This window comes from Panthera tigris, chromosome B1 (genome assembly GCF_018350195.1).
Source record: "Panthera tigris isolate Pti1 chromosome B1, P.tigris_Pti1_mat1.1, whole genome shotgun sequence".
Lineage (NCBI taxonomy): Eukaryota > Metazoa > Chordata > Mammalia > Carnivora > Felidae > Panthera > Panthera tigris.
In genome coordinates this window covers 164,123,578-164,149,502 of record NC_056663.1, presented here as the reverse complement: position 1 = coordinate 164,149,502, position 25,925 = coordinate 164,123,578, and the positions used below count along the sequence as shown (strand labels likewise).

General features: G+C 38.9%; 1 protein-coding gene across 6 annotated transcripts in view; it reads right to left on the bottom strand.

The window, feature by feature from the left end:
* The window catches only part of CORIN (corin, serine peptidase), a 251,162-nt gene that overhangs the window by 200,596 nt on the left and 24,641 nt on the right, over window positions 1-25,925 (bottom strand). For all 6 annotated transcript variants that reach the window (XM_007075910.3, XM_042984584.1, XM_042984587.1 and 3 more), the window contains exons 2-3: window positions 21,395-21,539; window positions 3,703-3,903 (exon numbers count right to left, since the gene is read on the bottom strand). In XM_007075910.3, the coding sequence (XP_007075972.1) occupies window positions 3,703-3,903; window positions 21,395-21,539 (346 nt within the window). The remainder of the gene's footprint in view (window positions 1-3,702; window positions 3,904-21,394; window positions 21,540-25,925) is intronic.

Here is a 25,925-nt window from a genome sequence, read left to right as displayed (position 1 = left end):
CATTTCTTTTTTCTTTTCTTTTTTTTTTTTTTAATGTTCATCCATTTTTGAGAGAGAGCGCGCACATGCACATGAGTGGGGGAGGGGCAGAAAGAGAGACACAGTCTGAAGCAGGCTCCAGGCTCTGAACTGTCAGCACAGAGCCTGGGGCAGGGCTCGAACTCACAGACTGTGAGATCTGAGCCGAAGTCAGATGGCCAAAACCAAGTGAGCCACCCAGGTGCCCCCAACACTTTTTTGCATGGAGGAAAATGTTCTAAAATTAGATAGTTGTGGTGGTTGCACAACTCTGTGAATACATTCTTAAAATCTTGTATTTTACGTATTAGAGGGTGAATTTTGTAGTAGGTGGATAATAACTCAAAAAGTGTTCTTTTGATTAAAGTGAATGATAGATATGATGCATTCTCATCTGATGCAGAGATTACGGATCTGGTTATCAAACAACATGATGAGAAAAAGGAACATCTTAAGCTTTTTGCACATTACCCCACTCTTTGTCACTTCAATTCCTGATCAGTTTACAGGTAATTCCATTGGCCACCATATTATTTTTAACCCAAATGCTTTTGGTTGGTCAAAGAGTTTTTTTTTTTCTTTCCTTAAAATTCAGTTTATGCTTCAATACATATACAAGGAGAAAAGGTGAAAATACAAAAGGCAACCTAGAAAAATGCCTTGCTAAAATATAACAGGCGAGCTATCAACCTTTTCCCTTTCCGTATCACAGCTGGGTTTCAAAATGCAGCTCATGGAAGTCCAGCAGTAACAGATGTCACATAAAACCTACTTTATACATTTACAAAGCTCTGTCACACAGTGTAATACAGGGACGATTCTGATTAAGACTTTACAAACTAAGGTATTCTATGCTTTGGCTTGATATTAAGGATGCCCAGGGGCAAATGTGTTAAGGAGAGGCTACTTCCTGGTACCTTTTGCCAGAAGGTTAGTCCTCAGTTTCCTACCCAGGATATTTGGATGGAACAGAATGTCTGGCCACTGTATTTTTGGACTGAAGTGGACTTAAATAGCTTTTACATATGCCAGGAATTTAAAATGACATTTTAATTAGAGAGCAATTTTTTCAGAGGGACAAAAGCAAATTCTCTCCTAGGTGTTAGTAGTGATACAAGGCACTACATGATGCTTTAAATAAAACTGGTTAAGTAACTACTAAGTGCAGAAGTGTGATCAGACATTATTAATGAGAAGTGATAAAGCAGATATTAAAAATTGGAAATGTCTGCGGTTTGTTTACTTATTCATTCAATAAATATTTTCTTGTGCACTGGCTATACAGCAGCAAACAAAACAGACGACTCTCCTGGAGCTTAAAATTTGCTCTGCTCCTGCAATGAAAGCAATAAAACTAAATGAAGAAGCATGCAAAACTTGAAAGAGCACTGGTCTACAAGTCCCAGGATCTGAATTCCAATTTCATGCCTATCACGTACTAGACAAGCAATTTGGGATATGTCAGCTAAGCCTCAGTTCCATAACTTGAAATGGTATGTGTCGCCTGTCCTGCATACGTCATCAGTTAATTATATATAAGGAGGAAAGAATTTAACTATGCCCTAAAAACTATGCCCCAAAAGCTCTACAATCACAGGCTAGCAATATTACTGAAATGTATGAAAAACTATCGAATCCCTTGCAATGAACAATTTTAGTTAAGATAGTGTATTGAAGGTCTATGTGGTTAGCAGTAAAGCTCAATGCTGTCAAGTACATGAACAATATGGAATGACATATATTCAAAGGTGTTGACCTTTCTCCATTTAACCGTGCTAATTTCACCTGGATTTCCTTTACATGTCAAATTACATTCCTCGTCTCACGCAATGTTCCAGTCATAGGAAGAGAAAACGAGTCGAACAGACCTCCATCAAGCTTCCAAACTGAGTAACAAATACCATATGTTTCTTTACTCTTCACAGTATGTGTTTGCCACTTCTACTTGAATCTTAACAAATGACAAAACTTTCAAAAGAGAGAAAAATCCACTTAGCAAAAGAAAATAACAACCGCTATAATTGCAAACACATTAATGGGACTGAGCTTTTGCTTAAATTACCTCTGCACTTCTGATGAAAAACACTGTCCTTAAGAAAAATGAAGGGCTTAAAACATGACGAAAACTGGGGCGCCTGGGTGGCGCAGTCGGTTAAGCGTCCGACTTCAGCCAGGTCACGATCTCGCGGTCCGTGAGTTCGAGCCCCGCGTCAGGCTCTGGGCTGATGGCTCGGAGCCTGGAGCCTGTTTCCGATTCTGTGTCTCCCTCTCTCTCTGCCCCTCCCCCGTTCATGCTCTGTCTCTCTCTGTCCCAAAAATAAAATAAAAAACGTTGAAAAAAAAAAAATTAAAAAAAAAAAAAAACATGACGAAAACATTAAAAACTTCAAAGTAAAACTCATGAGGAAAGCAAATTTTACTTGTCATACTTTGGGTTTGCAGTTATTACCATCAGGTAATAAACACAAATCCGTATTAATCACTGGTAAACACCAAGCATCAGAAACAGTTAATATGTAGGTGCTGTGTGAAACAATGGAATCCAAACAGTCTGTCTCTTTAGGTCTAGAGCAATAGAATAACCTGCTTTTCTTCAGACACTGTCAAATATATACCATGATCGCTAAAATTTAGCTTCCTCCTTCCCTTCCTGGCTCAGGATGAAAATCAATACTCTGTCCTAGACCTAGGATGTGATTCCTTTTGTGGGTTTTCATGAAAGAGGGAGGAACAAACAAGGAAATGACCCCAGATGGATGAGTTTTGTATAATTTTCAATCACATGACCTTGTTTGGGGAAGCAGAAAATAAGAATGAAGACAACTACAGAGAAAGTTCTTACAGTGACTGCGCTCTGATTATGTTTGCCAGAGCTGACTGGATCAGAGCTGAGGCTCTCAGGCACTTGCCCCCAACTCTAATCCCACCAGCAATCTGGAAGCTTAGTGCCCTTACTAAAAATTTAAGGGATATTGAGGAATAAAATCATGTTCCACAGCATACCGTCTGCCACTATCTACCTGGTCGCATCTCCACACTTTCTGTCCTCTCTCTCTCCCAGCTCTTGTTCTGGAATACCTGGCATTGGTCCTCAAGCAGGGTTTCACACACACCATTTTCCTTAAGGTGTGATTGTCAGTCATCACATAAAATAAATTGCACAGCCAATAAAGGGGGGAGAAGAGGGAAGTAAGGAAAGAAGAACGCGTGAGCACCTCAAAAGTAAATAGGGGGGGGATAGTTCCCATTCAATCATTGACATTCTATTATAGAACCGAGATCCTTCCCACAAGGCACCAATAACAAAATAAGTAACTTCACCTACATATTCATTTATCTATCTCAAAACAAGTAACTTCAAAACTTCAAAACAGAAGCACAAACTTTCAGAGATGAACCACCATAAAAATCACTACTATTCTATCGGGGCAAGCAGTGTGCCTCAGAAATGTTGAATGACATTCATACGTTTTCCTTTCCCCCCCTTATCCCTCCCTATCTGGATGGCCGAGCTGATGGCATTTCATGTTTAGGAACAGAACCCTCAGTTAGGGTTGCTGGGTAAGTGAGTGCAACGTGGCCTCTGTGGCCAGTTCGTGGTCACACTTGGTTGCCACGCTTAAAATCCACCTGTAGGTTCTACAAACATTAAAGGGCATGGGTATTCAGTACCTTCAGACTTACTTGTGTTCCTGTGATTCTGGTTCCCTGGGAGAGAAGCATCCATGGTCCAGGCTGGAACGTGCTGGTTGGGATGCGTGGCAGACGGCACAGTGCTCTTGTTACAAATCGTATTTGTAAGAGCAATATCAGACACTGGGACTTCACCATCGGTGACCAAAGGTTCAGTCCCATTTGATTTAAAATAGGCTTTTTTTAATGTTCCTGAAAGACAAAAAAAAAAAAAAAAAATTCTGATACATAATTAGAAGTGTTTATTTTTAAAAACATATTGAGAAAATTCTTGAACTACTTTCCCAAGTCTCATTCTATCCTGGCTAACCCAAAGAGGAAGATGATGGCTCACGAAACTGCCCACTTCATTGGAACAACCAAGAGAGTTTCTTTTCTACCACAAATAACCTAATCCTGTGAAGAAACCACTCCTTTCTCAAAAGCTTCAGGCATAGAAACTGAGCCTCCCATCTAGGGTTCCCGGTACCCAAAGAATTCAGGGCAATTCCATTTCACCTGAGACTCACAACAAATAAATGAAATGTGGTGAATCTTGGTGTTTCCTTCTGGCTTTCTCAGTTTCTCAATTTCATCCACCATTTTATGCTACTTAGTACCCAGGACACAAGCTCTTCATATCTCTATATCTGCCGCCAAAGGACAACAGTGCCTGCTTAGGTTCAGCCTTTATTTCTCCACATTTTCCACTAAGTTTCAGTGACCTGTGCATAACAAATAAATAAAAATAATAGGGCTCATATATTTACCAAGCCTAGCTCGGAAAACCCGCCAAAAAGTAAACTCTAATTCTAGAAAAACTAAGAGAAGGAACTAAATTACCTTCATCTTTGACCAGAACCATAAATATGACTATAAGATACAGGCATTAAAACTAAGATTATCAACTGGTCACTTTCTCAGGGTATTCATTCATCGACAAAATAGTCAAACCTAAGATTACTGGAAATCACCTCACTTTGGCTTTAGGCCGAAACTCCTGAAAACCTTGAAAGAGATCATGTATTTTTAACTTAGTAAAAATAGACAACAGATTGTTTCCAGAATATAGCACTGCAATTGAGTATGTCACTAAAATAAACAAATGTGATATTGATTCATTATAGAAATACCCAAGGGAGATTTTTTTTCTAAAAGAATTTACAGCGAATGCTCTAATTGGCTCTCACTTTTCCAAACAGTCCACAGACCATTAAAAATAAAAGAAATATAAATAAAATGTTTAATATCAGTCTATGGAAAAAATTTCCCTACATGTGCTTGACACTTGGAAAACATTAACTACAAATCAAAATAGAAAAGCAGCTGTTTTCTAGCTAACTAAGGTCAACAGTTTCATCTGCCAAAGGATTCTAAATAAAACGTCGGAGCATAAAAACTCAATCGTGACCATGTGGTGCAGGTAACATACTCTCCAAACTGTCTGTATGATTATGAGTAAGTATTAAATGCAGTAAGCAAAATGAAAGACTTCATGTAATTGTTTTTTATTTTCAAAATGATTGAGATCAAAATAAATGTATTTGATAGACTTGATGACTATGTAATACAGATTTCATTCATACAGGAAAATTTACCAATCAATTAGATATAATTTTATTTTCATCCATTTATTAGTTGCTCTCACCGTTCCTTATTTTGGCATAAATAGACTTTTCACAATAACATGTTAATTCCATTAACGTGGCCATGATGAACTTTTAGTATATGTGCTGCCGAAGCCAGCACCATGATGAACTTTTAAAGTCCATAAAGTTGACTTACTTAGCAGGCTAACCCTCTGAGTCAGCATCCAGCTCTGTCAACACACATTTAGCAAATGCAAACTCCTCACAGTTACATCCCTGAGTAATCCAATTCAAAAGGAGTTGCTTTCCATATGAAATATTTCAACAGTTGTTCTCAACATTTTGCTTGTAATAATTAACCATATTAATAATCTTTCTTTTATCTTTTTCATCAAACCACAGTGGTGAAAGTGTTAATGACATCTGCTTAGGGAGGCAAACTCTGCTTAGGGAGACGCTTAAATACAGAGAACAAACTGAGGGTTGATGGTGGGACGGGGAGAGGGGAAAATGGGTGAGGGGCATTGAGGAGGACACTTGTTGGGATGAGCGCTGGGTGTTGTATGTAAGCGATGAACCACAGGAATCTACCCCCAAAACCAAAAGCATACTTTACATACTGCATGTTAGCCAGTTTGATGATAAATTATATTAAAAAAATTAGCTAAATGAATTACCAGAAGAAGAAGAAGAAGAAGAAGGGGGTCATCTTCTGAAACACTGACTGGAAACACTGAGATAATAACTTTCTAAAAAATTCAGCTTCCTTGCTCTTAAATTCTACATATGAAAACAAGCTGGCAGAATAGATAGAAAGAGACAGGTAATATATGATACATGGTAGTTGCTGTAGTTAACGTCCCTAAAGTACATTTTTAAGAGACAGGCAGATGGACCAACCGACAAAGAAGGAGAGAGAATAAACCTAAGGACCTGTCTTTAAAAGCCTGAACTCACTAGGACAATTTCTTTTCAAGCAGCTCTGGAAACCGACCAACTCTCACCTCACAGTTGGTCATTTTTTAAAACGTACAAACATTAGAACTCGATAAGACTAAATACCCTCAAGCTACACCACGGTGAGCTATAAAAATGCTGAGAGTGATTAGCCCACAATCGAGAGCTCACTCTTCCAGTTTCGCCCCAGAATTTTCTACACTCTTATTTTTACAGTGCTGTGGTTAAAAGTACAGGTTCTATAGCCTGACCACGTGGGTTTAAATCCCATCTCTGGTGCTCACTAGCCCCGAAACTGGGCAAAGTCTCAACTGCCATTAACTAAGGAAAATAAAAGTCCCTCCCCTCATGGGACTGGCTGTTAAGATCAAATTAGTCAATATATATATAAACATTTGGAACAGTTCCTGGCACATAGTAAGTTCTCAGTAACTGTTAGTCATTAGTACATAATGATAGTAACGAAAGTAAAACTGTCTTCCTTAGGGCTATTTAGGTACTTTTAAATAACTATCAATTTCCATTTACTCTAAGTGCATCCCACATAACAAAATGGCTAAGGAAAATTTCAAAAGTGAATCACCTAACCTACTTTTGGAGTAAAAGAAGTGTGGCTCTTTCACGCCCAGTTAATAATATAAGGCCCCACCAATCAAGGTTGTTTGGCTCAAAAGTGTATCAGCTCTGGAACACAGCTCTGTTTAATTAACAATGTTTAAGGAGGGGCACCTGGGTGGCTCAGTTGGTTAAGCATCCTACTTCGGCTCAGGTCATGATCTCATGGTTCGTGGGTTCGAGCCCCACGTCAGGCTCTGTGCTGACAGCTCGGAGCCTGGAGCCTGCTTCGGATTCTGTGTCACCCTCTCTCTCTCTGCCCCTTCCCGCGCCCCCCCCCCCACCTCTGTCTCTCAAAAATAAATAAAACATTAAAAATAAAAAAAAATGTTTAAGGAAAAGTCTATAATTCCAATGATAATATCTGAACTTCACTGGTCACTTATAATGAACGTATCGAGCACTGTGGTAGGCAAAATTAACGTTCCTCCAGAGACATCCACCTCCTAAGTCCCAGAACCTGTGAATATGCTACCCTACATACCTTAAATGGCAAAAGAGATGTTGCCAATGTGAATTAGTTAAGGAATTTGAGAGGGGGAAATTACCCTGGATTATTCATGTGAGCCCAAGATGGTCACAGGGTTTTTACAAGGAGAAGAGGGAGGTGAGAGGTTTTGTGTATCAGAGCCACGCAGTGTGAGAAGGTCTTAATGGACCATTGCTCATTTTAAAGATGGAAAGAGGCCACAAGCCAAGGAACACATGAAGCCTCCAAAAGCTGGGAAAGACAGGAAACAGACCGTCCCCTAGAGTCTCCAGAAGGAATACAGCACTGCCAACACCTTAATTTAGCTCATTGAGACCTATTTCGACTTCTGCCCTCTACAACTCCACGGTAAGGTATTTGCATTGTACCGAGTAATCAATTTGTTACAGCAGCAATAGGAAACCAGCACAAGCACCTTGCTAAGGATCTTCACTATAAGCATCTACTGAGTTAGTCTTCCAACAATCTTTTGAAACAGATGCTATAATTAACTCTCATTTACAGAGTTTCAGGGAGGAGGAAACTGAAGCTTTCAAGAGTTATTTAATGCACCCAAGAATGGAGTCAGGACATGACACACACACACACATATACACCCATATACACTTCTCACTTTGGACAAAGTCTGCAGGTTTTAAAAAATCAACCATCATACACATGTAAAAAAATTATCTTCCTATGATGGGAGTTTAAAAGTAATTCCTCATCTTTACATCTCTAGCCATGCGGTAATACATTCACTGGGCATTTTCTATGTGCCAGGAATGCTGTATTTACTCTCTGCTGAAAACACGACATTTTGTAAAAGCTCCTTATCATCAAGACGTTTATAGATTAGTTGAAATCTATAGTTGAAATAGGCATGTAGTCTAAAAATACAAACCATGATACAAGTGCTTTGAGAATGGTAAGCATAAGACAATCTGATGACAGAAAGCAGAGAGGTAGCTGTCATTCCATTTGAGAAAGCCAGGAAAGGTTTCTTAGGAGGAGATCATACTCAATATAAATCTTAAAGGATAATTACGGATTGTCGAGGTTTGAGCAAAGCATCTGTGGGGAAGAAGAAGGAGGTATAGTAATAGGGAATGGAGAACTTTCTAGTTGGAGCAAAGGGAGAAAGATACTGAAAACCTAGCGGCAAGTAACTAAACATGGCTAGCACATGGGGGCCTGGCAAGAGGAAAGGCTAAAGAGAGAGAAGAAGCCAGACTATGAAGAGGAGTTCCTGTTAAAGGCTTGGAGTTGTTCTTGTGATGAAGAACTTTTGAAGGATCTTAAAAAGGGTGGCACATTAGAATGATCACTGTGGCAGCAGCATGGTGATGGAAAGGGGTCAAGTCCAAGTGAGAAAAGAGGAAGGTCTGATCCAAGACAAAAGCAGTGAGGACTCAGGTAACATTTGGAAGAGGCAAAAATTATGGGCTCATCAGGGAAAGAGTCAGAGGTCACTTCAAGGTTTCTGGTTTGAATTACTGTGTGTATGAAGGGACCTTCCACTGAGATAAGGGTGACAGTCATTAAGGCTGTTCATCAAATATTTTCAAGTCTCTCGCATTCACTAAGACATATGCTTGGGTCACATTCTCTGGCCTCATTCTCTGTCTCTGGACATTTCTGATGTTGTGCTCAAAGGGCACAAGCTTCCAGTTATAAGTTGAATAAGCTCTAAGGATCTAATGTACAGCATGGCAATTATAGTTAATAATACCATATCATACCCCTTTGAGGAAAAGAAAAGAATCTCCAGTGCTCTTTTTCTTTCTCGTTGGCACAATAACTACACAGGTGCAAGATGATGGCTGGGTGATCAGTTTAGTCCCTGAATGAGCATAGCCCCCATGTCATTCGCAAAGGACATGCAGCATGAGTGAGAAATTGACCTTTGCTGTTTTTAAGCCACTATTATTTTAGGGTTATTTTTGTTACACAGTATTGCATAGCCTATCCTGACTAATACAGAGAATGAAAAATAGAATTTGTAGGAGCTGGCTTTCGTTATTGTTATTGTTATAATTCATTGAGTATAAAATCTAGAGCAATCTAAGCATTTCCTCCAGAATGCCTTGTCAGACCCCCACAAATCTGATCTTTGTGGTCCCAGTGCACACACTGTTTGTATCACACATATATTCAAGAGCAATTGTCTGTTTCTTGTCTGCCTTCTTGAAGGTAGGAAGGTGTTCTATGCATGTCTGTATCTCAAGTGCCCAGGAGAATGCTTGGCACCAGTGTAGGCCTTAAAGAATATTTGTTGCATGTGTGAATGATGAAGCAACTCATGGATGGGCGTGGATGACACTTCCAAGAGAGTCATGGGTGTAAAGTGAGAAGAGAGAGAGCCTAGGACAGAAACCCCAACCATTTAATGGCTAGGTAAAGAAAGATAAGCTCCAGGAGACAGAGAAAGAATAGTCAGAAATAGAAGAAAAATCAGAAATGATAATATGCAGGCCAAACAGAAGAGCATTTTGGGAAGAGAGTCAAAACTGGGCAAGAGTATATCTGGTCACGTGACCCTACTTGAATGAAAGACAGTGTTGCTGGCACCAACTAACAATGAACATGCTCTTTGTGAGCTGGTGTAAACAAACACAGAGAGAAAGCACGCGTTCTTCATTTCAGAGTCTTGTTCAAACACACATCAGTTTCAAATGCTGTGCATTGGATAAAAAGTCACCGCCTCAGTGAGGCCACCATACAATGCACTCAGTGCCTCAGTAAGAATATTTAGTAGTAGGACAAGAAGAGAAAGAGGGGAAGATCAGATTGCAGTGGGTTGAGGACTGGATCAAGCACAGAAATCACCTGGGGATCTTGCTGGAAGGCAAAGGCAGGAGGTGGGCGTGGAATCTGCATTTCACACAAACTCTCAAGTGATGTTGATGTTGCCAGCCCATGGACCACACTTCGAGTGTAAGGCTTTAGACTCCCATTTCAAAAAGCTTTAGACATTACATATAACCTCAGACCTGAGCGGTTAAAGAAAACTATTCTCAAGTTTGGAAGCTTTATGTCCCTGAATCTGTACCAGAAGGCCAGGGTTATTAAATGAATTTGGGGGCTCAACTAAGTAAAATGCGGAGTCAGGTCATAAAGGATAATAGAGGATCTTAAATTTTTTGGTGTAAGGAAATAAGGATCTGGGAGGTTTTTCCAGGTTAAAGTGATAGTCAAAATACAACATTATAAATTAGGAAGTTAAAATTCTTATAATTCCAAATTCTCGTAAAAGCCACAAGCTGTAAAGATATTTGCTAAGAGAAAAACTCTAAGTTTAATCAATGATCTTTAGCTGATCTAGCATTTTTGTAAGGAATATTTCTCTTGAGTTCAAGAAAAATGGCCTATTTACCATACTTGCGACAATCTTCACCACTATCATTTTTCTTTCTTCTTCATCGCCAGACAAAAAACAAACAAACAAACCACATAGTCCTTTCATAGTATTAGGAAAATTAGGAATGTTACCTCATACCACTCATAATAAGCTTATGCCTAAAACAAACAAAATGTATTTTTGATGTGGATGTATGGAACAGCCTTTGAAACCAAGGCTTCAACAGCCTGGGAAAGAAGATAGGGAGCATCCTAATGAGATTTTTTTGGACCATAACTTTGATGCAATTAAATTAGGATGAACAATGGTTTGCAAAGCTCAGCGCAAACCAAAACCCAAAGCACCACACTTGTAGGAATGTTGCAATACCCCCCCTCATTTTTTCTCCCTGACACATACTCTACCCACTTCAACCTTCTCTCCCTATACCTGCCAAAGGCACCTTTGAAAAGCTCTACCAGATCAAACATGTCACTCCCTTACTCCAACACCCTTATTGTCCCCATTGTGGAGTTCAAGATTAAAGTGCCACTCCATCAGAAAAGTCTGCTCTCAACTCAAACTAGCTTTGGGCCCCTGTCATAAACTCTCCTAGCAACTGTTTCTTCCCACATCGGTTACCTCTGTTGGCATTAAGTGCGTGATCATTTTTTAATGCCTTCCTCTCTCGTTGAACTGTGGGGTCCAGGAGGGTAAGTTTATTCAATGCCAAGTTTATTCAATGCCAAGTTTATTCAAGGAAGATTGCCTTGCACTCAATAAATGTTTGTTAAAGGACTGAATAATTCAGTATCAAATATAGCCACAATTCTCTTTCAAATGTTTCCCAACATAGCAAAATAAATATTGCATATATATGTTTAGATATTATTTATACATTTGCATATAATTTCAAGCAGATATCAGCTCAATCTCTAATAAAGTACTCCAGGGCATAAACCGACTCTTCTAAGGATGTGATGGCAATATAACCTGCCCCCAGTTTAGTTCTGATAAGAAATGGAAAGCCTCTGAAATTAACACTCGGTCTAAGCATAAAAGTCATGTGAAACCTGCCATCACATTGCAAATCCAACAGTGAGTCAATTTTATTCCTTCCCAGCAACTATACTGGCAACTGAAATACACTGTAGCAATGGCTGGGTAATAGGCTTATGGGGTTATGGGTTATGGGATTACTATGGCACTGGATCATTGCACAAAGATTCTAGGTCTTATGGATAGAGTTTAAAACAGATAACCCCATTTTTAGTCAATTTTTGACTATAGTAAAAACTAATTCTTTCCTTTAATAATGAATTTTGTCATTTATAAAAACACTTTCACAAATTTTTTCATTTGACTTTCGTAACAATGCTGGGAAATGAATAAAAATTATATTCCTCCACTTACAGAGAAGTTAAAGCATCTGACCAAAACTCACACATCTACTAAATGGAAGAGGAAGACATTAAACCCCAGCTTCCCAGTGACATTATAAATTACATTTCTATGTCACATGGCCCTTCATTATTAGGTTATAACTAAAGAAATAAAAATCTAGGGAGAATATTGTAACTTTCCAACTCTTCAATTTTCCCTTCAATGTCTTTCGAAAACCTAAATCTTTAAAAAAAAAATGTTTAGTGTAATTGACATACAGTGTCACATTAGTTTCAGCTGTGCAACATAGTGCAACTTCTCTCTGTTATGCTGTGCTCACCACAAATGTAGCTACCATCTATCACCATACAATGCTACTACAATATCATTGACTATATTCCCTATGCTGTGCCTTTTATTCCTGTGACTTACTCGGTAACAGGAAGCCTCCCAATCCCATTCACCCATTTTGCCCATCCTCCCACCCACTTCCCGCTGGCAACCATCAGTCTGTCCTCTGTATTTAGAGTCTCATTCCACTTTTAGTTTGCTTGTTTGTTTATTCACTTTTTTGTGTGTTTTTAGATTCTACTTACAAGTAAAATCATATGGTATTTATCTTTCCTAGTCTGACTTATCTCACTTAGCATAACAGACTCTAGGTCTATCCATGCCATCACAAATGGCAAGATCTCATCCTTTTTTACGGCTGCATAATATCCCGCTGTGTATATATATCACACCATCATATCCAATTGTCTATTGGTGGACAATTGGGTTGCTTCCATATCTGGACTATTGCAAATGATGCTGCAATAAACATAGGGGTACGTACACCTTTTTAAATTAGTGTTTTCATTTTCTTTGAGTAAATACCCATAGTGAAACTGCTGGATGATATGGTAATTCTATTTTTTTTTCATTTTTTGAGGAACATCCACATTGCTTTCCACAGGGGCTGCACCAGTTTGCATTCCTACCAACAGTGTATGAAGGTTCCTTTTTCTCCACATCTTCACCAACACTACTGTTTCTTGTTTTCTTGATTTTAGCCATTCTGACAGCTGTAAAGTGATGTATCATTGTGTTATAATTTGCATTTCCTTGATGATTGGTGATGTTGAGCATCTTTTCATGTGTCTGTATGTCTTCTTTGGAAAAATATAATTCAGGTCCTCTGCCCTTTTTTTTTTGTTTTGTTTTGTTTTTGCTTACAGTTTTTTTTTAAACTTGTTTTATTTTTTTTTTTTTTAATTTACATCCAAATTAGTTAGTATATAGTGCAACAATGATTTCAGGAGTAGATTCCTTAATGCCCCTTACCCATTTAGCCCATCCCCCCTCCGACAACCCCTCCAGTAACCCTCTGTTTGTTCTCCATATTTAAGAGTCTTTTATGTTTTGTCCCCCTCCCTGTTTTTATATTATTTTTGCTTCCCTTCCCCAATGTTCATCTGTTTTGTCTTTTAAAGTCCTCATATGAGTGAAACCATATGATATTTGTCTTTCTCTGACTGACTAATTTCACTTAGCATAATACCCTCCAGTTCCATTCACGTAGTTGCAAATGGCAAGATTTCATTCTTTTTGATTGCCGAGCAATACTCCATTGAATATATATGCCACATCTTCTTTATCCATTCATCCATCGATGGACATTGGGGTCCTTTCCATAATTTGGCTATTGTTGATAGTACTGCTATAAACATGGGGGTGCGTGTGTCCCTTCGAAACAGCACACCTGTATCCCTTGGATAAATGCCTAGTAGTGCAATTGCTGTGTCATAGGGTAGTTCCATTTTTAATTTTTTTGAGGAACCTCCATACGGTTTTCCAGAGTGGCTGTCCCAGCTTGCTTTCCCATTCTGCCCATTTTTTAATTGGATTTCTGTGGGGGTTTTGGTGTTAAGTTGTATAAATTCTTTATGTATTTTGGATATTAACCCCTTATCAGGTATATCATTTGTGTATATCCTCTCCCATTCAGTAAGTGATCTTTTTGTTTTGTTAATGGTTTCCTTCACTGTGCAGAAGCTTTTTATTTTGGTGTAGTCCCAACAGTTTAATTTTGTTTGTGTTTCCCTTGCTTCAGGAGACACACAAGGAAAATATTTCTATGGCTGATCTCCAAGAAATCACTACCTATGTTTTCTTCTAGGAATTTTATGGTATCAGTGACACATTTAGATCTCTAATCCATTTCGAGTTTATTTTTGCATATCCTGTAAGTAAGTGGTCCACTTTCACGCTTTTGCATGCAGCTGTCATTTTCCCAGCACCAGTTGTCGAAGAGACTTTTTCCCATTTTATATTCTGGACTTCTTTGTCATAGATAAATTGACTATATAAGTATGGGTTTATTTCTGAACTCCATTCTGTTTCATTGATCTATGTGTAAATTTTTGTGCTAGCACTATACTGTTTTTATTACTATAGCTTTGTTGTATATCTTGAAATCTGGGATTGTGGTACCTCCAGCTTTGTTCTGATTTCTCAAGTTGGCTATGGCTACTTGGGGTCTTATGGGTTCTATACAAATTTTAGTATTATTTCTTCTAGTTCTAGGTGAAATGCTCTTAGTATTCTCATAGTAATTGCATTGAATCTGTAGATTGCTTTGGATAATATGGACATTTTAACAATACTAATTCTTCCCATTCATGAGTATGGAATATCTTTCCATTTGTTTGTGTCATCTTCAATTCTTTCATCAGTGTTTTCCAGTTTTCAGAGTAAAGGTCTTCCACTGCCTTGGTTAAGTTTATTCCTAGGTATTTTATTCTTTTCGGTGCAATTCTAAATGGATTGTTTTGTTAATTTTTCCTATTGATGCTACTTCATTAGTGTATAGAAATACTATTGATTTCTGGGGGTTAATTTTGTATCCTGCAGATTTACCAGTTATTTATTTCCTCTAATAGCTTTTTGGTGGAGGATTTAAGATTTTCTATGTATAGTATCATGCCATCAGCAAATAGTGACAGCTTAACTTCTTCCTTACCAATACGGGTTCCTTTTATTTCTTTTCTTTTCTGATTACCATGAATAGGACTTCCAGTACAATGCTGAATAAAGGTAGTGAGAGTTCCTAATCTTATAGGAAAGGCTCTCAGTTTTTCACCATTGAGTATGATGTTAGCTGTGACTTTTTTACATGTGGCATTTATTATGTCGAGGTATGTTCCCTCTAAACCCACTTTGTTGGGAGTGTTTATCATGAACAGATGTTGAATTTTGTCAAATGGTTTTTTGCATCTATTAAGATGATCACATGATTTTTATTCTTCATTTTGTTGATGTGGTTGATCATATTGATTGATTTGCAAATATTGAACCATCCTTGCAAACTGGTGAGTGATCCTTTTAATGTATTATTGAATAGTTTGCTATTCTGTTAAGAGTTTTTGCATCTGTGTTCATCAGGGATACTGGCTTATCATTTTCTTTTTTTGTGTGGTGTCTTTGTCTGGTTTTGGTATCAGAGAAATGCTGGCCTCATAGAATGCCTTTGTAAGCTCTCCTTTCTCTTCTGTTGTTTGGAATAGTTTGAGGAGAATACATATTAACTCTTCTTTATTTTTTTATTATTATTTTTTAATGTTTATTTATTATTAGAGAGAGAGAGAGAGAGAGAGGGAAAGTGTGAGCAGGGAAGGGGCAAAGAGAGAGGGAGACACAGAAACAGGCTCCAGGCTCTGAGCTGTCAGCACAGAGGCCAACGCGGGGCTCAAACTCACGGACTGTGAGATCATGACCTGAGCCAAAGTCGGAAGCTTAACTGACTGAGCCACCAAAGTGCCCCAGTTCTTCTTTAAATGTTTGGTAAAATCCACCTTGAAATCCATCTGATCCTGGACTTTCACTTTTTAAAAACCTAAATCTTTATTTTAGAGTCCAAATTTTTGGAACCATATAGACAGCTCAGACTATCCAATAATTTTAGAAATACTAAACTGGGGCACCTGGGTGGCTTAGTCAGTTAAGCATCCAACTCTTGATTTCAGCTCATGATCTCACAGTTTCATGAGTTCAAGCCCTGCTTTAGGCTCTGTGCACTGATCACACACAGCCCAACTGGGATTCTTCCTCTCTCCATCTTTCTTCCCCTTCCCAACTCATACTCTTTCTCTGTCTCTCTCAAAATAAACTTTCAAAAAAAAAAAAAAAAGAAGAAGAAAGAAAGAAAAAAAGAAATACTAAACTAAACTAAACCTTTGTAGCTCCAGCTTCAGGTTTGGGGGTTGAGGAGAGAAACAATTTGCTACTGCTCTCCTCTATATCCTGCTCCTGAAATAATTATTTAGAAAGTCCAACTCCCTTATCTTCCAGAATCTCTTTACCAACTTGACTTTTTGCATGAGAGAAGCCCAAAGGGACAAAACACTACTACACAGAGTACATCTGTATTAGCATAAGGCTTTTATTGCTTTTATTATCTTTTCCTAATTCATAATCCTCTCACTATTATTGTTGTCTTTTGAAGCTACAACTCGTGTTACTTATACAAAATTGGCATCCCAGCATCCCACAGCAACACTTATAGACCCACAAATAAATAAAAAACTTTGAAAGAGCATGTAGTTAAAAACTCAAACCAAACAGAACATTTTTTAAAGTAAGCAGAATAATTTAATGAGGTTATTTTTAAAAACAAAAATATAAAACTGTTTTATTACAAAAACAAACATGTCAGTTATAAAATAGAAAATGTTTATTTGAGCAGATACTACTTAACATATCCATATCAAATCATCTGGGGCAGAATCTATGAAAAGAATGCTTTTGAAGAAACTGTCCAGGAAACTCTCACTTTCTAAAGGTTACTTAAAAATAAGCCAAAATGGTACTCAAAAGTGGTTATAAATGGTATATTTCCTAATCCCATATATAGTGATAAAAAAAAATTGTACTCTTAGGTATAACCCAAGAGTAATGGAAACATAGGTTTGCACAAAAACTTGTATGTGAATATTCAGAGAAACATTATTCATAATAACCAAAAGATGGAAACAACTAAAATGTCCATCAACTGGCAAATGGATTTTAAAAATGTGGTAAATCAATACAATAGAACATTATTTGGCCATAAGAAAGAGTGGGGTACTGATACATAATACAACATGGATGAATCTTGAAAATATTATGCCAAGTAAAAAATGCCAGTTACAAAAACCACATATGCTCATACAAAATGTCCAGACTAGGGACATCTAGAGACAGAACATAGATTAGTGGCTGCAAGAGGAGGATGGAAATATAGGGGACTCACTGTTTATAAACAGTATAAAAAGTATAGAGTGTCTTCTTAAAGTGATAAAAATGTTCCACAATTGATTGTAGGGAGAGTGACACTTATCTGTGAATACACTAAAAATTGTTCAATATATACTTTAAATAGGTATGTGAATTATATTTCAATAAAGCTGTACAAAAATTAGAATCTAATAAATAAAGAAGCAAACAAACAAATTTAACCCGATTAAAGCACTGCTTTAATAGCATCTCACCTCCGTGCAGAGACCTCTAAGCCCTGAGGTACTTTTTTTTTTTTCAATATATGAAGTTTATTGTCAAATTGGTTTCCATACAACACCCAGTGCTCATCCCAAAAGGTGCCCTCCTCAATGCCCATCACCCACCCTCCCCCCCCTTCCACCCCCCCATCAACCCCTGAGGTACTTAAAAATGTGTTTAAAACTTACATTTAGCATTCTACCCTGAGAATGAAAGGAAATACTCTTCAGTGTGTGTGAGCCTCTGAACCTCTTAAAGGAATTAGACCTTTAAAAATGACAGTGGTCTGACTGAGGGAGCTCCTATCAGACAGACCCTCGCAAAGATAACAACTATAAATCTGGACAAAACACACCAAAAAAGGACCCGAAGGCCCAGGAAAGGAAACAGAAGCTGGCCAATTCTGGAGGGGAGTTGAGTCTTGGAAGAAAAGAGTGGCAGAGAAGAGTTTCAGAGTTTTGTCCTGTCTCTGGCCTGCGAGCAGACCACAGTTGGTACCATGTGGGGGCAGGGCGACTAAAACTCCAGTAGATAATCTGAAGTCTTCCTGGGCTGAGCCACTTCCTGTTTCCTCTTCTTACTTGCCACTTTGTAACCTCTGCAGTGTCTCTCCTCTCTTGGGTATGAAACCCAGCACTTCGGGTTCTTTTCCTTCTTCTCTGACCATTCTTCCTGTATCTCTTGATTCCTTCTTTTTCTTTATCTTCCCCTTAAATACTCCAGGGCTTTTGCCCTCAGCTTTTGATCAGTACACTTCTTGTTTATGGTTCATCTATTTCTATTCCTTCAACTGTCAGTGAGATTCACACCTTCATAACTGGTCAGACTCGGCTTCCCTTCTGGATCCTTCTAGCTTCAAACCAGTAACAGTGGGGTGAGAGTTAAGTTCTTTTTTTTTTTTTTAATGTTTATTTATTTATTGGGGGGGTGGGGCACGGTGCTGAGAGAGAGGGAGAGAGAGAATCCCAAGCAGCCTCCAAGCCTAGCACAGAGCCCAACTTGGGGCTTGATCTCATGACCATGGGATCATGAGTTGAACTGGAATTAAGAGTCAGCACTCAACCAACTGAGACACTCAGGCACCCTAAGTTCTAAAGTGAACACGAAAGCCAAAAATCATGTGTAGTCACAATTTCCTTTGAAATTTCCTTAGGAAAGCAACATGTTCTTCTATACCTACATTCATTTCTTTTTTTTTTTAATTTTTTTTAATGTTTATTTATTTTTGAGAGAGACAGAGAGAAACAGAGAGAGAGAGACACAGCATGAGCAGGGGAGGGGTTAGAGAGAGAGGGAGACACAGAATCTGAAGCAGGCTCCAGGCTCTGAGCTGTCAGCACAGAGCCCGACGCGGGGCTTGAACTCACAAACTGTGAGATCATGACCTGAGCGGAAGTCAGGCGCCTAGCCGACTGAGCCACCCAGGCGCCCCTATACCTACATTCATTTCTTAGTCTTGCCTACACTGTTGAATTTGATCAAGATAAATGCACTTAAACTATGATGCCAATATATTTTGTTTTCCCACAAGTATCTCTAAGTTAACATGTCCAAACTGAACTTCCAACCTGCCTTCCATCTACCTACATCACACTCTTCCACTTTTATTTCCTCCTGGAACAAATGGTACCAAAATCACCCTGGTTGCCTAAGCCAAAAATTCAGAGGTCAACATTGATCCCTCTTTTCCTTCACAGCAAAATCCAATCAGTCCTGATTTCTGATTTTAATGCACCAAATGCCTTAATTGAAGCCCTTATCATTTTCTTACTTAGACCATAGCCAGAGCCTCAAAAAGGCCTCCTGACTTTCTGCCTCCAATCCTCTGTGGTTTATCTAGACCTACTGTCTTTTGCAGATGCAAATATGATCAGATTTATCCCTGCTTGGAAAGATCCTCTAATGGTAAACTACCACTCATAGCAGCAGTTCTCAAGCATTTTTCTAGAAAATAAATACTATTTTCAAATTAATACTATATAAGTTCCTAATATCTACAAATAGAAGCTGTATTTTATTAGGATTAATTTACTGTATAAGTTATAAGTGTATAACTTATTAAAAACCAATTAGAAAATAATAGGTAGTTTTGATGAAATACAAAAATTCAAAATTGTTGGTAAGCAATTTGATCAAAATCATCTTGCTATTTATTTCTCTATTTCATTTCAATGCACATGATCAAAAAAATCCTAATTCATAGCAATAGGTAACTACCAAAAGTAGTATTTTGGGGTTTCTCCCCACTAACAGTTCACCTTTTAAGTTTAGCATTTGATTCATTTACAGAGATAGCAAGATCCAAATACAAATGAATTAATCTGTCAGCACAAATTACTTGGTTGTTGGTCTCCACTCGGTTAAAAATTGGTGTGTAATATCTAGTTTGAGTATGTGTTTAAGATTTCTTTTATAAATTGAAAGCCAAAACAAACATTTGTAGGGAGGCTGGGTGGCTCAGTTGGTTGAGGTTCTGACTCTTGATTTCAGCTCAGGTCATGATCCCAGGCTAGTGGGATTGAGCCCCATGTCAAGCTCCATACTCAGTGTGAAGACAACTTAAGATTCTCTTTCTCTTTCTTTCTTTCTCTCTCTCTCTCTCTCTCTCTCTCTCTCTCTCTCTCCTGGGGCATCTGGGTGGCTCAGGGGTTAAGCATTCGACTTCAGCTCAGGTCATGATCTCATGGTTCATGAGTTCGAGCCCCAAATTGGGCTTTGAGCCTGCTTCAGATCCTCTGTCCCCTTCTCTGCCTCTCTCCCTCTCTCTGGCCCTTCCCCCCGCCTCAAAAATAAATAAACATTTTTTAAAAATTCTCTCTTTCTCCCTTTGCCCCTCTTTCCAGCTCTCCCCCCTCTCTCTCTAAAATTAAAAAAAAAAAAAGGGGGGCACCTGGGTGACATAATTGGTTAAGCATATTCCTCTTGAGCTTGGCTCAGGTTATGATCTCAAGGTTTGTGAGTTTGGGCCCACACTGGGTTCTGCACTAACAGCATGGAGCCTGCATGGGATTCTGTCTCTCCTCTCTGTCCCTCCCCTGCTTGTGTGTGCTCTCTCTCTCTCTCTCACACAAAAATAAATAATAAACTTAAAACAATTTTTTTAAAAAGAAAGAAAAAAGAAAACATTTGTGTAATCCTTGGAATTCTTCCTCAGAACCTTGGTTTCATGGAATAGAATTTGAAAACCGATTACCTAGGATCTTAAGCCCAATTCCCTTAGGACAACATGCAAGGGCCTGTGTCATTTGGACTTTTATCTATCAATCTGACTGCATTTACTCCCACTGCCAAAATTCTACCCAATCTCCTAAGTCTACCTCCATCTAGCACAAGGTTATACTTTTGCACTTGCTATTTTCTCTGCCAAACCCTGTACTTGTACTATGGCCTTCTTACCTGAATTGCTATGAACTCTCCAAAAGTTAAAATGTTAATGCCTCATGAACCCTTCTTCGATTTCCCCCAAAGTACCTAGGGTAAACCTCCATCATCAACTTGTGTTGCCTTGTGTAGTAATCATCTCTTCCTCTCCCCCATGAGTTCCTAAGAAAGAAGGACTTAAAGTTAACCATCCCTAAGTTCTCAGGGACTTTCAAAGTCCCTGGTACCTGGTAATCACACCTTAAGTGCTTTTAATTAATTACTTCATTAATTTATATTGATAATAATCACTAGCAGAGTGATTACACTGGCAGAAACTTCAGATTTGCATTAGATAGTCAACAGGTAACCCTTTCATCAAGTTGACACTTCGGGTTAAATAAGTACTAAGTAGAAATGACGGTTATGCTCATTTTCATTTTGACTTCATTTTTCTTTAATAGTGGCATCACTCACCAACAAAGGAGAGCAGGATCACGAGCAGGACAATGAGGGCACAGATACACGGAATCAAGACCAGCAACAAGAAGCGGAGAATATTCGCAGTTGCCAGCTTCTGAGAGCAGCCATCACCCATGTTATTGTCAACAGCTCCCAAGACCTAATGTAAAAGAGGAATATGAAACATGGTTTTAATATTACAAAGCAGCGCGATACACGGTATGAAATTATAGAGTACAGCTGTCCATTCAGAGAAGCAGCATTCCTGAGAGATTCTAGTGCGTGTACTTTAGGGCATGAAAATGGACTTAGGCATTAAATCACACTATTAAGTGAACAAATAACTATACAACCACATTCAAGGCAGATAAAATCATCTGTTTCTGAAGTGTTTTTCAGGAGTACATGAACTTTTAACGATATCCCATCTTGAATTTTTTAACATATTTGCCAATTTGGTATTATTTCAAAGGGCTCTGAGTTTCCATGGCAAGGACTTATCTTGGCCCAGAGCTACAAGCAAAGACTACCTAGTACAGTGATAAAATATTGGTGAGTAGGTGTAGACAGGACATTATCCAGATTTCATTGTTGTTTGTCCCCTCAGTCCTAAGCCCAATCTGCATGAATCTGGATAAAATTAATTTTCAGCCATTTATAATTCAACAAGATTAAATATTACTGACCATGTATTTAGTGACAAGCTGAACAATGAAAAAGAGAGCCTGTCCTGTTGACCAGTTAAACACAGACAACCCCTGAGGATACCTTCCACTGTCCAGGTTGCCCCTGCAGTCTATCTATTTGTGAAAGCATTATGAGATGGTTCCGACAACGTTCTTATCTTAAAGTACTTGAAATTTTGCTAACTTAAACTAAAATTAAATACCTTAATTTTTAGTTCGGTCTCTTGCCAGAAATGATGTCTGGAAGTTCATTTCTTGCAAATGGCTAGTTTAGGGCACTGACATTTTCAACAGGAGTCTGAGATGAAATTAAAAGTGATTTGAGTCCCTCACTATGAGCAACTCTTCCAGTTCCATGTGAAGGTGTTTCTCACGGCTTCCTCTTAGACTTCTGACTCTCCTAGCATTTTCTTCTGTGACAGTTTCAGAGCTTGAATGATAACCTCTGCATGAATGACTCCTGAACCTTTCTCGAGTCTCCAACTTCCTTCCAAGTTGTATCATGTTTTTCCAATGCCCGGTGCTCAGCGGCATCTCTTCTCAACAAGTCCAAAACCAAATTAATCTCTTTCTCTGTCTCTACCTTCAAACTAGTTCTTCTCTTGATTTCCATATTTTTTGCTAACAGACATTCCACTACTCCAGTACCCCAAGACTCCTCACTTCTCCATCATCCCCCCATGCCACACATTATCAGGTTTTGTTGGTTCTTCCCTTATAACGAATGTCTAATTTTGAAAAATGAATGGCCTTTGAGATAGACCTTTATCCTAATCAAGAAGTTGTCCTAATAGAATGGTCCTGTACTTGATCGTTTACAGCATATAACAAGTACTTGATAATTTCTCATGGATAAAAAGGCAACTTGGATACGTTCTTCTGGATTGCAAGGCATATGTGATATTCCATTTCTGCTTTATTCCCCCTAAATCAGAATCAATTCTTATTCGCTAACACATATCGCAGGCAGTGTTCACTACATGTACTATGACGTAATGGCACCCTCTGTAATTTTAAGCATACCCCATGAGACATATTATTTGAAAGAACCTATGATGTTAGCTTGAGAATGGCTTGATCTGCTAGGTTAATGTCTTTACTGACCCATTCCCTCTGCACCTGGCTTAATCCACCAGCCAAAGTGAGATCTGAGTTAATTTACAATTTGATCTGCACGAAGACATGGCACTGTGTTAGAGGAGACCATAAAAAGAATGTGACCACCCATCGACCCGTGAGCGGGACCCAGGCAATCAGAGGCTTCTCACCCCCTCCCCCGTCCTTGAAATGTACCACTGTTCCCACAGCCAGAGCCATTTTCAAGAATGCAGCCTTGAGAGAGCAATGTGTTGTTGAGACCATCTGGACAATACACATGACTAAACCTAGTTAAGGCCTCTATATAAACTTTTATGATTCAGGCAGGCAGGTGTGGAAATTCACTCATCTTGTCTGCCTAAGACAAGCCTCATAGTAAGTTACCTTGCTTCTTAAACCTACCATCTACCAATCTGAAGTGGTCTGTCTTTTTCTTCAGTATCTCCTTGCACTTTGTGTGTAAAAGCCAGTTTCAAATTTTACCCAGGAAGCTCCTAAGTTTGCAAACCAACACACTGACACAATTTAATATAAGATCTGCAATAGCACAATAATTACAACACCAGCGTTGGACGGGTGGTGTCCTTTCAGGCATGGAAATAAGCAAGTGTGGGACTACAGCCCAACAGAGACAGTAGGAGAATCTACTGACTTACTTCATTTACTCAGCAATTAGTTATTGAAAACCTAAGATTATCATCAGCATGGTGATGGATGTAACTATGATTTCAGACTAACTGTCCCCCAAAAGCTCACGGTCTTATAGGAGAGATAAGTCCATAAACGATATATCTACATGTCAAGGTAGCAAATGTTAAGCACCATGACACTTACAGCTGAAGTGCCGTAAGAATTCGAAAGATAGGAATACAATTTCTTGCTGCAGGATCAGGTAAAGCATTACAGAGAACCAGCACTTGAGGCAAACATAATTCTGAGAAAAGTACCCCTGAAAAGTCCTACTATAGTTTTAAAGAGTGGTAAGATACAATCAGAGAGGTAAGGAAGTTATGAACTTTCTTTGGCTTCTATAACAGTAGAAAAGGTTTCTTTGTTAAGACGGTCACAGGAGGTTACAGAGATCATCTTCTTAGGTAGCAAATTCACAATGGCCTCAGCACTGTCTGGAATCTTGTAGCCAAGCACATCCTATTTAGTATTGATCCATGAAGAGTCAGCGGAGAAAGTGCTAGAAGCTCATTCTGATATCTCCTATGCATATAGGAGTCAAGTCAACAAGTCAACAAGTACTTGACCTCCAGAAACCATATTCACGATTTGTGCAAATATGTTCTCCCGTGTCTAGGAAATTGTTTGCTCTTATCAAGGGGAGAAGAGAAAGAAATACTTAGAAGAAAGCCAGCACTACTGTCAATTTCATAACTGTCCTCCTGTACTCATGACCACTTAGGACTATAGCTATAAGTGCTGCATTACTCAGAGGCCAGAGGAGTTTCCCCTGGGCATAACATAACTCTTAGACTCTCTTGTTGAGTTAATAACACCAGATGAGATAACCTGCTGGGGAAATTCCTGAGCTTTGTTTCAGTGGACCACAACCCTCTCTCCAGAGGGCACCCTCTTCCAGAAACTACCTTCATGGGCTTGAAACTGTAAGACAAGCACAAGCACAGCATTCCATGGGACAGGCGGGCAAGACTGCATCTGATTGACCTGCACATACTTCAAATATGTCCTTCTTGTGTTTTGTTAATCCTGCTGGTAAAAACTCATTTCTTATATCTTAAGAGCTACATTTCTTTTAAAAGCTGCCATGTTGGTTTATACCACATGTACGGATACAATCTATCTAACTAGGATATTTTCTTGAGTCAACTTGATTCCATGTGGGAGACCTTCTAATCCCTCTCCTTTCATATTTTTAACTCTCTCATGCTCACCTCTGAACTTGCTGACTCAACCATTTTCATGACAGCCATCCTCTGACTCTTTGGAGACCAGCTGTCCATGGATTCCTCTATCTTGTTCCAGTCTATCAGCTCTCTCCTTTTTTCATTTCCCTACATACCTTCTTTAAAATCTTTGTGCCATTAATGCAACAATACTCTTGCTAGTGCCCTGAACCTGCTCACCCCTCTAAATTTTCTTCTCACCCATCATGTAAAAGTCAATACCAGATGAATCCAACAATCTTATCTCTCTGTATCTACACCTGGACAGTTGAGTGTGGCTGTAAAAAGTCACTCAACAGGACTACTCAATTGCTGACTTAAAGCCTCCTCCATTCTCCTCAAACTACCTTCTCCCATTCCGTCCTCACCCTAAAAAATGACCCATCTCAATTCCCGTCTTACACAGAGAACAAAAACTGTCAAATGAGAATTGCCTCACTTACTTAAATCTAAACCTACACGCCTGATCATTTATAGACCCTTCCTTCCTGTTCAAACAGAGAAGCTATTTAAGGCCCCTCGTATTTAAGACTAATCCTGGGGTGCCTGGGTGGTTCAATCAGTTAAACATCTGACTCTTGATTTTGGCTCAGGTCATGATCTCATAATTCCTGAGATCAAGCCCCAAGTAGGGCTGTGTGCTGACAGTGAGAAGCCTGCTTGGGATTCCCTCTTCCTCTCTCTCTGCACTCCACTGTTTGCACTCTCTCTCTCTCTCTCTCTCAAAATAAATAAATAAACTTCTAAAAAATCTCTAGAGGGGCACCTGGATGGCTCAGACAGTTGAGCATCCAACTTCAGCTCGGGTCATGATCTCAAGGTTCATGAGTTTGAGCCCCACATCAGGCT